Source organism: Lepisosteus oculatus, chromosome 11, assembly GCF_040954835.1.
Source record: "Lepisosteus oculatus isolate fLepOcu1 chromosome 11, fLepOcu1.hap2, whole genome shotgun sequence".
NCBI lineage: Eukaryota > Metazoa > Chordata > Actinopteri > Semionotiformes > Lepisosteidae > Lepisosteus > Lepisosteus oculatus.
In genome coordinates, this window is record NC_090706.1 from 40,342,447 (window position 1) to 40,355,936 (window position 13,490).

At 40.9% G+C, this 13,490-nt stretch overlaps 1 protein-coding gene across 3 annotated transcripts in view; it reads right to left on the reverse strand.

The window, feature by feature from the left end:
* sgcd (sarcoglycan, delta (dystrophin-associated glycoprotein)) overlaps nucleotides 1-13,490 on the reverse strand; it is a 177,271-nt gene that overhangs the window by 19,399 nt on the left and 144,382 nt on the right. For all 3 annotated transcript variants that reach the window (XM_015349954.2, XM_015349955.2, XM_006631944.3), the window contains one exon: nucleotides 3,119-3,191. In XM_015349954.2, the coding sequence (XP_015205440.1) occupies nucleotides 3,119-3,191 (73 nt within the window). The remainder of the gene's footprint in view (nucleotides 1-3,118; nucleotides 3,192-13,490) is intronic.

The window sequence follows — 13,490 nt, forward strand, 5'->3', positions numbered from 1 at the left end:
GAAATTCCTGTCCCTGGTAACTAGAGTAAATCGAATCTTGCAGATCATTTCTCCCTCTCCACCACCATTTTGGCTGCAAGATCACTGCTCATTCCTACAACCAGAGGAACTGCAGGCTCCTTCATTAAAAATGAATGCCTTGTGCTTCCCAAGGGACCGCTGTGCAGTTCAAAAGATATGCATCTCTTGATGCCCTAAAAATCAGACGCAGGGGACAAATATCAGTTGTTTTTATCATTAATATTCTTACTATTCAGTATGTTTTCTCCAGGGATATACAAAAAGCGCCTTTCTTGCTAAATACACCAGGAATCTCTGTCCAAAGTAGATGAAAGGGATCTGGCTGAAGAAATGAAGAATTCTTATGTTTACCATTACACTGGTAATATACAGAACCTGAGCTCCATAGAGCACCTACTGACCCCAGCAAGGAGCAGAACAAGAAAACACACCAACGAGTCACTTCTGATTGAATACTGCAAAGCTCTGCTGCTCTTATCTCGAGGATGTGCAAGAAATTCACAAAGTAGCACTTGCTCATTGATAGGTGCATGCATTCTTGTTATTGCTTCTTTTTTAATACTGGATCAAATTGTAAAAGCAATAGTGTGAGCACAAGGGGATTAAGGACACAGGAAAGCTTTGTCACCTTAAATGGCACAATAGTTTTTATTAAAATGTTGTTCCATTAATTCATTGATACCCTCTCCTGGCAGATTTCTATTTCTTCCCGTGTTTTGAAAAGAATCACTTAGCGTTCCTCATCTATGTTGTCTATGTTGTGGACCCATCACTTATTTTTCATGTGTCGTCACGGGAGTCTGTAAGACACAGTTTTGCAGTCTCTGGTCTTTCGATAGAAGTGGAAAATTCAGTATGGTAGCCAATCCATTCACAGTATTTACTGTTCATTATTTCAACCTCAGTTTGCATTGCCTACCATGTAAGTATAATCTCGTTGCCAGCACCCTTTCTCTCTGGTATTGGCATTGTACTTCACATGTTTGTTTTAGTTAATGAGAATCCACTTTAATTAGATTTTGATGAGCATCTGGGCATCGATCAGCAAAGGGAGAGCCTGTACAGGGAAGCTGATGCCAAGAAAACAGGCATCAATCTTATTAGCCTGGAATCACATGAAGAAGATTTAACTTCAGCTTGCGGTTGTCTGTGTTTCAAAATACATATTTTGAAGGAGAAGATTTGCAAGCTTCCAAACCTGCAGTACAATTCGAATGTCCCAAACATTTCTCTTGCAAAGAAGTGTACTAATTTCTTTGCTTTCTTACATGACTCCACTGCCATGGCAGTGATCTCAACTCAGCAGCTGCACGACTCTCAGTTTTGGATTAAGGGTCTCTGATCCCAAGATGTCATCCGGTTGTTCCTTGAAAGATTTCAAGGTATTGGCTTCAGCAACATGGTTGACTAACATGTCCCAGATTTAAATCAGGGACAATTAGCAGGGAATGTTTTCAATGTTGCTTTAGTCTATGCCACACTGTGCATAATCTTGTTATTTTGTCAGACAGGCTATTGTACTTCTTTTACTCCCAGAATTAAAACATGCTTGTAGTTACTCCTTAAAATAAACAGAAATGTTCTTTCTGATCTTGAATATTATGCAAGGATAATGCCTGAGGAGAACTATGGGAAAGAAGGATTCTGCAAAATGTTTTGATCAAGAGATGCCATCACATCCCCAAAGAAAGTCGAGAAGCTACTCTAAGATATGAGGAGTACCCAGTAAATAGAATAGGCTCTCTCAGCGGCCAGAAATGTGTGTTCACCTTGAGGAGCAGGAGACAGACCTCCGGCATGTTGCCAAAGCAGAATAATCCCCACATTGCTGCTCGATAAACAGCAGAATGTGCATTTAAAAAACCCATCACAACCTCAGCTGAAGGCGATCTTGCTTGAACACTGGTTTGGGGTTGGGGTGCAAAAGCTTCAGTGCAAAAAGTCCTTCATATATTTGGTAGCACCAGGATCGTGCTGGACTGGCCTCTGTCTTATCCTTTCAGCTAATAAAATACTTTTTATTTCTGTTATCATTTCAGATGTACAATATCATGAACTCATGTGTCCTGGGATTCCCTGCAAATTACCTAAGAGGAATAACACAGTTATCACTACCTCCTTCATGCACCTCAAAGCATTTCTACCTGCAACATGAAACCTGGGAACCTCAGAACTTTGCTGCAGGTTAGCTGCAAAGATGTGTGCAAAAAGTCAGAAAAAACAGTTTGTTATTCTCCAAGAAACATGCCAAACCTATTACAGGCATTGTATCTCAAAAGCTCATGCATCCAAAAAAAATGCTTTTAAAGCTGTTTTTTAATCATTTTGCAGCTGTTTGAGCATTGTTTCTAATGAAACACAATCATCTGTGTCAGGAGCTGGAATCAGCATTTGATTTAAAAGTCTGTAAACCAAACTAAACTTTCCTGTCCAGTATAAAGACATGTAGCATTTTAAAGAAACCCTTTGGTAAAAGTTTGTTGAGCAGCTGTGCTTCATGTCAATATCCAGAACTCCACAGTCCTATATGAAAATAAGGGTTCAATCCAATAGATACCATACCATTTTTCAAATTCAGATACAGATTTTGGGATTATAAAAGTTTGGGTATGTCAAAGATCATTCAAAGTTTTTATTCCATAATAACAAATTGCTTTTATATAGTGCTTTATATTCCCCAGAAATATAACAGCACATCACATATAGCAAGGGATGCACTCCTTGCACCACTGAATGGCAGTTTCCAAGGGAAAATTGTAGTGTGTACTGAGATCTGAACTATTAATATGACCCTTTGAACCCACAGCGTCCTCCAGAAGGAAACATGGAGCACCACTCCAGAAGGATGATAAAAAGCACCTAAGGAACTATATCCATAACATGTTAAAGCCATAACTACTGAACACATTTCATGTTCATTTCAACAGCTTAAATATTTCACTGTTTCGTCAAGTACTATTACTGGGTACCTTCTGGGGAATCTGGAAAAGATTTGGGGATTTGCTGCAAAGGGTTGAATTGATTCTGTGATTTGCAGTGCTAGTGTTTAAGTTGTTGAGTGCAAAGCTGAAAAGACCAAGTACTCCTGAATGCTTACCTGAGCTCCTTAAAGGGGTCTGCTCTGACTTGAGGGGTTTCTACGGAGTTACTGAATACGGCGCCTTCAGCACCTGAAATCACAAGCAAATTATGGCTGTCAGTCAACTGGATTCTGGGACACAAAGTCAAAGTCTGAGACACAAACCTCGTCCGAGGAGTTGAAAATGCTCACTGGTCCCAGTCCACCACATTCTTACATTCTTACAGTCAGTAAGTAATTCCATGAAACATTGATGTAATTTTCAGTCTGTGATTTCACAGCCCAGACTGGATGGAACTTGCAGACTGTCCTTCGACACCTGAAGCAGCCCTCTCGGACTCCAGAGTTCTCCAGGTCGGAGTTATCCCACACACTTCAGTCCCTAAAGCAGTAAGTCAGTGACGGCCTTTTACAGACATCTCAAAATGCTCAACTGTTCATGAACCAAAATCATAGATAAAAGAACAAAACCCATCATTCACAGGGATCGATCAATAATATAAATAATGTACTCCTGTTCATTATTCCGAGGAAAACCCAGAAAAAGAGTTCCTTTTTATCTATTTTTTTGCTGTTACAAAATTGCTTTCCAAAGCACTTACCAAATAAATTTAATTATTTTGCTGATGAAATGCCTGACACCTGTTCTTTGTGGTATGAGTCTATTTGCAAGAAAATACCTTTAGTTTAGTTCAGCTTTACGAACATGTTTTAGTAAATTAAATTATTTATTGCAACATCATGTCATCACTTAATGATGGTAGGGTTTGGATACAAATTAGTAAAATGAGAAACCAATATTGAAGCTTGTATTTGCATTTTGAAATACAATACTGAGTCCTGACTCAGCAGGGAGAGATGCTATTAACTTTTAGCAGGAGGAAAGCATATTGTTAATTGCTAACTGCTCAGTTGTGTTGAACAATTAACAGGTTTTAACAACCAAGCCCAGTGTTTTATTGCCTGCATTGTCTGTACGCCTGAAACACAAAAGATGAAAGGGAACAGGTGATATTTACAAAGAACAATCTAGCCTTTCCTTTTCTAAATACAATAGAAGCTCTAAGCTCTTTCAGAAAAATATTAATTTTTATTAAAATAAACTATATCAACATGAAGTGTATTCAATTTGATTGATTCAGCGCATTGTCACTCACTGCCACAAGGGGGCAGTTGAATTTTATGTTGGTGGTGCACACCGTACATTGTTATGTTCCACGGACAGGAAGTGACTTCATAAAAAGAGAAATAGATGGAAATCCCTGTTTACTACAGTACACGATGTACACGTTGAGCATTGAGCAACACTCTGGAGTTCCAGAGATGGGAAGTAACTGAATAAAAATAAAAAGGGAAGAAATATATATAATTAAGTTGTAATTTTCAGAAATAATAAAATGAGCTTCGTTGAAGATGTTGTCAGCCGTGAAGCCCTCAGCCCGTGCTTTGAAGCTGGCAGGGCAGGTGTGGCAGGCAGCCTGCCTGGTGCAGCAGCGAGAGCCAGAAATGGCTCTGTCTGCAGCTGTGTGTGGGGGTGGGACGGCTTTGAAGAGCACCGCAGGGACTCTCTCCCGGGTCTGTCACTCTGCCCTGCTGCCAGGTTTCGGAGCATCTGAGGTCTGGAGGGATAACTGACTCCATCCCACAGCACCGCACACACATTTCCCCCCTGCACGGCACAAGACGAACGGCCAGTGATATTCCAGGACAGCAGCTTCTCCTCCATTGCCATGGCAATGAAGGTACAACGCCACACACTTAGTGCAGCTGCAGGTAAATATGTGTGCTGAGGGAGATGCACTGTAGGTGTGGATTTAGCTTTTTTAAAGGAAAGGGATAGATAAACGTTGGCTGTAAATATACAGTAACAACATAACACGGTGCGTTTATTTACAGTGAGAAAACGGTCTGTCACAGTGTACCCCATGAGATAGGACTTTCATCAGGCACGGTGAGATCACACTGCCCCACATGTCATCAGGGAAAAGATAAGGTCTGTTATGGAAACAGATTTACCCCTGGGGCAAGTACTAGGGCAGAGCTCTCGAGGGTCCTACCCACACAGGGTACATAGGGTCCAAGGAAAGCACACAAGCTGGCAGCTCAAAAGGGAGATCATCTTGGGACAGATGACGACAAGCTGGGAAAGATGCAGACCTGGGACAAAAATCCCCTCGCCCTCCCTGGTGCGTAACAGAAATAAATAAAAAGTAAAAGTGTGTCTGGATCATACTTTAGGTCTTAAGTACTGTATGTCTTAAAGAAGAGCATTTAGGAAATATCCAGTCTGTGTGCATGCAGTGATCGAGCTGTACTGCTGTGGTAAGACCCGTGCCCACTCGTGTATATTAATTCACTGCTCACAGCCAGGGTCCTGGAGCTGCACTGCTGGTGTGTCTCTGAATGGACACGGGGAATGGCAGGAAGGACGCATTTGAAAAGAGAAGAACGTCTGTCTTGCCCCTTGAATTGCAAGGTCCGAACAGGGCCGGGTGGGCTGTAATGGCTCAGATCGTATACCTAAAGATGATGGAATGATGGCATAATGGCAGAATGATGGCTGGTGACTTTGGTCCATTTTGAAGTCATTAAGATGTCCAGATCAGCTGGGGAAATAAAACCCCAAAAGTACAGACTGAAGCAGAAAAAACTAAAAGCAGGACTTTCTCCCCTATAGAAACTATGCTAAAACAGTCTTTCTGTGCATCAGGGCTAATGACTGTCCATTACACATGAAAGCAATTTACATTTGAACAGAGGATTAAACCTTTCAGTAATACTGTTGCTGCTTCATCACTTGGAGGTAGTATACAGTAACTATGGTGGGTAGCTGCGTCAGCATGCGTAGGCTGCAAAGGAACAAGTAATAGGTTTATTCCATGCTGAAAAAAAGAAGAAAGAGAACACAACGTTTCGGCCATGGAGCCTTCTTCAGGTGTGAGAGAGACAGGGCCTGTCTCTTTAGCCCTGTCTCTCTCACACCTGAAGAAGGCTCCACGGCCGAAACGTTGTGTTCTCTTTCTTCTTTTTTTCAGCATGGAATAAACCTATTACTTGTTCCTATACAGTAACTATGCCTCTACTGTATCTGTAGCATCTCATATGGCAGCATACACACCCTAATGAACTTACTGTACATGTGGAGTACTTAATCAATACGGCCGCCATCAGCATCTCATATTTATTGACATGTCGTCTATGCATTGAAAATAATTAGTATTTATTTGTTTTTCATCTTTTCGTCTGTGAAAACAGGGGGTGCATCCCTGCCACATTCTGCAATGTATAAGCAATAAATGTTCATAAACAGATCGAGTGAAAAATCCATAAAGCCATTTTAGTTTTACTTTAAGTTCCACTTAATGCCCTTCAGAAATGATTTTATCAATGTGTTTCCATTATGTAGTCCTCTCTCTGACCCTCTGATTCCTGCTGATCAATCAGAGATTTATGAAGCGTACGGCTGGGTATATCACAAGCATTGTGGAGCGTCTTGAAGATTCACTTAATGGCTTTGTTCAGAGATGGGGGATATCTAAACAGAATAAAATGCCAATCAGCAAACTGCTTGTGCCACTGCCCTAGTGGTTATGCTAGGGGAGTCATAACATCGCGCATGGTAACTGTACTCAAGATGTGAACATCTCTACCCTGTCTGGGTATCAGCTTGTTTGAGGGGGGCGATTTCACGCTGCTTCAGGAAGCTAGTCTTTCTCCCCAACCTAATGCACACAAAAGGCAAGGCTGATTAGTCAATAATTATGCAGCTTAGCAATGCCTATATGGTTCTTAAGCCACTTTCCCTAGACAGTCAGGAAATGAGGTTTCCGGGCACAGAGAGCATATGAACAAGATCTCACCTGTAAAGGCTGTATCAAGTGATCCCGTATTTGAGGGAGACTGTTTAAATCACAGTACTATGCTCCTGTAACAGCCATTATCTGCAGATTCTTTAAAAATGATTTCTCCCTGCCTGCCCAAGCTGTCTTGTCAAAGTGATCTGGTTGGATGGCATGCAGCAATAGACGGAAAAAAAATAGTAAAAATAAATAATTCCAAAACCTTTTCAATTGTGGGACAAAGACTGTATATGTGCTTAACCCAGAGGTGTAAAACAAATCATGATCACCCTGCTACTTATAGATCAACAAGGCTGAAATCTGGTAGGAATGAGGAGCTGCTGAGATTCCTTCTCATTTAAATGTGATCCCAAAAGTGTCTCAGCACAAGCCTATTTTTAATTCCTCATTTTTGAGTGAGAGTGGCCGTGAGTTTCCCATTATTATCACAGGTGGATGGAACTGTCCTTGTTTCTCTTTGCAGCCACAGACCTGTTTCTCTCCTGCTGTGCTCCTAAACGTGCCTCATGTGTACAAATGCACGCAGGGCAACTTCCCCACTCTTTGTGCATCAGTATCGATTACAACTTAACAGCAGACATCTTCACCCCAGGGGCTTGCAGAGTGTACGCACAAAGTAGCTCAGGTCAGGGCTTCAGAGTAGACAGTTCATTAAAAGAAAGAAAAACAATTGCTTTTGTGTGGCTTTGCTGGAAGGAAATTAGATTTTTAAAGCTGGCAAGATTTGAATTGACGTGCTCAGTCATCAAACAGAATAAAATTGCAATCGAAAGCTAAACGCAGATCGTAGAGCCTGCTGAAGTTTCCTGAAGGAAGAACTTATTAAACACAACAGCTGCCTGTTGAACATATTCTTTGATGAAAGAACCTGGCTGAATTCTATCTCGGTTTGCGAACCCCTTCACCAAATCAATTGGCTCTCTCAGTGACAGGCATGTTAAGTGAAGTGAAAGAGGAAGACTTCCATTAATCCCTTCCCCCCTCCGATCCCCAAATCCCCAGGTTTCAGTCCCATTGGAAATGGGTGGAATATCTGTCCCACAAGCCATCCCCCCTTCACTGGCACTGGAGATGGCACTGCTAGAATAACAGCATTGGAATGAGCTACACTAATCCCAGACCCTTACAGAACAGAAGCTGCACTCAGAGGTCCAGCAGTGTTTGGTAGAAATTCCTAGTATTGGGATCAATAAGCATGTGTTTCCTATTTAAATATTTTTAATAATGCACTCTGGGTCCACATGTAGAGAAAGATAAGGAACCACAAACAATCCATTCTGTCTGCTTGTCTCATTGGATTAAAAAGCTGTTTTGAGGTTATGTGGGAATATCCTGTGTTTGATACATGGAGCCTAAGTGGTGCAATAAATTCTAAATAACATTGTTGTACTAGACAAATGATTCCGCTAGCAGGAAAATTATATTTGTTGTGCAGAGCATGCTTAAAGGAACATGAAACAGCACCACCCCTGCATGGAAAGACTAGACCTGACATCTGCATTTTAAGAAAAATCTGGGGCATAAACTCACATACTGTAAACTCAATATAAAACAGAAGATGAAGAAAAACATTTTGTACCATGTGACATCACTTTCTAATGTTTAAGGTCACATAATTAGAATATCTATCATCCTGTGCTGTCTGTGGAATGAAATCATTTCATAAGTCCCAATCTTTGTAGCGAAAATGACTTCTTCACATTCATTCAGCTACAGAGCTTGCCTTCCGGTGGGATATGCACTGTTGAACAAATCATAAATGTATACATTCAGATAGAAGTGATCATGCCTGTCTGGTGTTACTCCATCTGTGCACTTCTGCCAGGTGATATACAGTATAAAGACAGGAGCAGGACGGCATGCCCCTGTCCTCTCTTCCAACAAGGGGTTTTGGCCTTCCTGGGAGATTCATTCACTGGTGTTTGGATCTGATTAGACCTAAGCCGGGGGAGTTATAAAGGCTCTTAATTAAAAAGGAAAAAAAGGCTTAATCTTGACCTTTAAATTATGGAAACACATAATCAAAAAGGTTAATAAGATGGACGTGATTCTTTTCCCCCCCGTGATACTCTAAAAACATATGTTTCCCTTGTGTCGCCCTATATATCACAGAAGAGCCAAGACAGGTTTATCTCTCAGCTCTCTATAATTTGTTAAAGGCTTCTACAGCCTTCCCTGTTATATTTAGCCACTTCTGCAGCATCGTCTACATCCAGTGGAAAGAGGAGAGAAGATATAATCTCACTGATCTTCAGGAGTGTGAATCGAATACCATATTGCCTTTCAGTGAGTGTTTTGTCTTAATGGAAAACATTCTTGTAACGTCAGTTCTAGGGAGTGCCCAGACTGCCAAAACCTTTTTTGCAAATGCAGAATGTCATTCATTGAACTAATACTTTTCTTGAAATTAGCAGAGACTATTCTAATGAAAGAGTGAAATATAAAAATAAAATAAATAAATATTACTAACACTAAGGGGCTGAGTAGTATATTAGGTACAGTAGATCACTGCCCTCATTGTGTTGTGGGTTAGAGTCCCTGCTGCAGTCTGCTGCTGTATCTTCAGTGAGGTATTGTACTTTATCCCAGTTGCTCCCATCTGCTCCGCTGTATAAGTCAGGGACCAGCATTCCTGTCAGGAGCAGTGTCCTGTTCAGGGGGTGAGGGGGGTGTTTTCCCATCTGCTTATCTCCATGGAAACGCTACGGATAAGCTCTGCCCCAGTGTGGCTTGGATATGGAAATTACCTGTGTTGTCATGGTAAAGATATTCCTTTTTGCCTGAATTTCTTCACAACTTTTCTCAAATGCTCAACTTTTCTTCCCTTGTAAATAATCATTGACTACTCCCACACAGTTTTGTCCTGAGAGAAACCAATTTCCATCCAGACTGTGTCAATATTGACACAGTGGTGGATCTGGACCAGAATTTCCACACCATTGACCCAGTATGGTAACTGAGGAGCTGTGCTGCAGGAGGGGCCTTCCTTTCGGATGAGACTTTAAAATGAAGCCCTGAAGACTCGGTCATTAAAAAGTCCATGGCAGTGTTCTTTAGAGTAGGGGCGCTAATTCTGGTGTCCAGGCTAAATTCCTGTCCGGGCCTGTACAATCTGACCTCCTTAAAATCTCCCCTTTATTTAACCAGGGAATTTACTCAAGTGGTTTTTCATTTTGTTACCTGATCTGCCGTGGTTTGGGGTTGCTTGAAGATAACCGAGGCTGTGAGTCACCCAGGAAGATACTCAGCCCCAACGATGAAGTGGGTTCTGATCAAAAGAGAATAGTGCCACTGGCTGGGCTCACGCGACCAGTGTTAGTTTTTGATCCACTGGAGCTACCACTTACTCCCAAAGTACAGCAGACAGGCGAGTGCCCAGGGTGATGCTTGGAGACTCCTGATTGCAAGATCTCCCAGGGCAGTACTGACCATACCCAGCCCTGCTGAGCTTCTGAGATCTGCCAAGATCAGACTACACGGTGGAAATGCTGCTGTCATGCATGAAACAAAACATACATGACATACAAGTGATCTTTGGGGAAGTAAAAGCCCCGTATAAATGTGACTGATTATTACTTTTATCCAAAGAAAACATTACATAACAATGAAAACAAATCCAAGTACTGTAAGTGGAACGTTTTGATGAGAATGCTTTTTTTCTTTTTCATAGCTTATGTGGACAAACATTAAAAAATTCGCCGCTTGAACTGTTAAACTTTTTCATGCTCTGTCAAAAAGAAATGGCTCTATATAAGCAGGTTAAAGCAAATGTTATTGTAAAATAATAATAAAAGTTGCAATGCTGTAGATTTCTCAGCACTGTTGAGTTAAAGGGAAAAAGAAAAAATGTAAGTGGACGTCTATTTCTAAACCATTATACTCTTCTTTCATCTTTTTCTTTCATGTCTTCTATAACAGACGAAAGTTGCAGCAGTCCTACAATGTAATTTGCAATTTCTTTCAAAGTACATTTTCCTGTACAATACTGGCTGCTCTAAAGAATATGCTTGCCTTGAGTCGGGCTTATTATCAAAAGTTCGCAACAGAGATTGTCCAGGGAACACTTCATTTATACCACACAGTAAAGTGAAGTTCTGAAGTATAACCGGCAGAATAAAACAAATCTTTTGTTTCTACTCCACTTTAAAAGGGACATTGCAAAGACCATTGCACACTGTGAAGAAATGATTACAATAGCAATTCAGGGTTTTGCTGAAATCCACTCTGTGCCCTTTGAAACTATGCATTAAGAAGGGCCCTGTGCCATTGTATAAGATCTGCATGTACAGTAAATTAAGGCAAGGAAGGGGAGTAGTGGTTAGGACTCTGGGATAGTGAGTCATGGGTTCAAATCCAGGGAGCACACTCTTATTGTAAGTTAGACCAACGGACTTCATTCAACGTTCTCCAATGAATCAAAAGCACCTGAAAAGGCATATTGATACAAATGACCCTAATCACACTAGGAGGTTCTAGGGGAGAGCCCATGCATCTGAATTGTAGATGACATACAGTACTGTACTGCTGCCCAAACCTGAAAAGCAACAGCAAAGTGGGAACACAAACTGCTGCCCATCTTCTGAAGGGAGCTACTTCTAATCACCTTTAAAGTTACAGGTACACTCCAGACCTGACCTCCCTGTCAATTAATTAAAATCAAAACAGCTGCTGAACTGTATGTGTGAGTATTCCTGCAAATCTCACGTTTGTCTTCCTAAATCTGCAATTACATTTTTGTAAGCTAAATACTGTAAAGCAGAACAAAACTACCAATACCATTTGTGTAAAAGCACAAAACATACAAAATAATTTCCAACTCCAGCATCTTATTCAGCGGAGCACATTTGAGCCTTTTCTTTCTCTCCTGACAGCAAATTGAACCCTGTTGTGATTATTAACTGTGACATTCAGTTTAAATTAGCTTCTGCTGCAGAGTGTCAATGGGATATAATGGGGGCTAATTAAAAAGCTTTAAGTGTAAATACTATGCAAAAATAAAAAATAAATTCATCAAGTAACTGTATTATTCATTGTACATCTTGGGCTACAATTGTGAATGGATGCGTGTTAAAATGAGCAATTAGCTTGTCCCAGCACTTATTTAGACATATTGTCTGTCCCAGCCAATAAACTTTCAATTACTTCATTAAAGACATTGAGCAGTGCATTGTTTTTTCCAGATGAATTCTAAGTTATCATAATTTACATTTTTAATTTAATTCATGACATTTCACTTAATTTGTGAGGGAATAAATGCCTTGGACGTCTCTAGCAAAGTCCTGCATTTAGCACCACACTTCTCTGTGTATGAGAGGCAGGTCTCTCTGGTTTCCTCTAATTTATTCATTCTCATTGTATTTTTGCGGCCCTCTTCTGAGTTTCAGTTGTCATCTAATTAAGTTTCCAGCTTTGTCTGTCAATCGAAGCCCTTCGGCAGTAAGGCAATTACCCTGTTCGTCCCTTTTCCAATATCTGAGGCTGAAGGCCATTATGTGCCTGATGTGAACGAACTTCACCGCCGTTCTCTTGTGAAAAAAAAAGGACAAAGACTGAGCCCAGTGAACTAGCAGACATCCACATTCTTTCATTTTCCTGACATTATGATTAACTAAAAATTAAGTATTGAATATCACAACATCTTATCAAGCACCACAGTTGTCCTCATGTCTCCTCACTTGGAAATGTCACATTCAAATGGGAGCCATTTTCAATCTTCACTAAGATTATCCTGCCTCTTGACAGCCGAACTAGAAAGCTGGACCTCCTGCACCAACTTGAAAACAGTTCGATGTCTGATGAAAGGGCCTGCAAAGGCATTTTCTCTTCTGTGTCTTCCTCTCCCACAATTGCAGACTGGAAGGTACAGTAGGTGGCAAAACAGCACACTCATTGAACAAAATCCCCAGAAGCACTTAAGCAGGAGAGTCCTCACTGGCTCAGCCAGGTGAGGCTGTGTTTCGGAGTAGCAGGTAAGTCTTGGGGTCCAGCTGGAGCTGGCGCTGGTTCAAGGCTGTGCTTGTTGCATAACAGAGACCAATGGGTCCTGCTGGGCTCTTCTGAGCTGGTAGTGCTCTCAGTGAGAGCTGTATCAGTTTCTAAGTGCAGGAATACAATACAAGTTGTTGAACATCTGGATACCATGAAATCATATGATTGATTAACCAGGAAAAATAATGCATACTAGATATGAGCCCTATACTGAAGCCAAAAAATCTTTCTTTGATTCTCATAAAAACTACACTATTTTTTACTTTAGGAATGTTATTCAAGTGGAATTAAGTCATCTAAGCTGGATAAAAGGCAGTAGGAGTTACAGATGTCTGCTGCCTGGTTTCAAGATTTCTTGTCTGGTTTTCTTAAACTTGAAAGAAGGCTGTAAAGCACGAATTTAATTTTTTTCAGATGAGCTAGGATATTTGGTTTTATGGCAATTAATTTTATTTCCTTGAAAATATGTAACGTGCCGGCACTGCTCAGCAACTGTCAGTTGGACACACACAGATATTCATGGCCCACAGAACAGGGCCTAA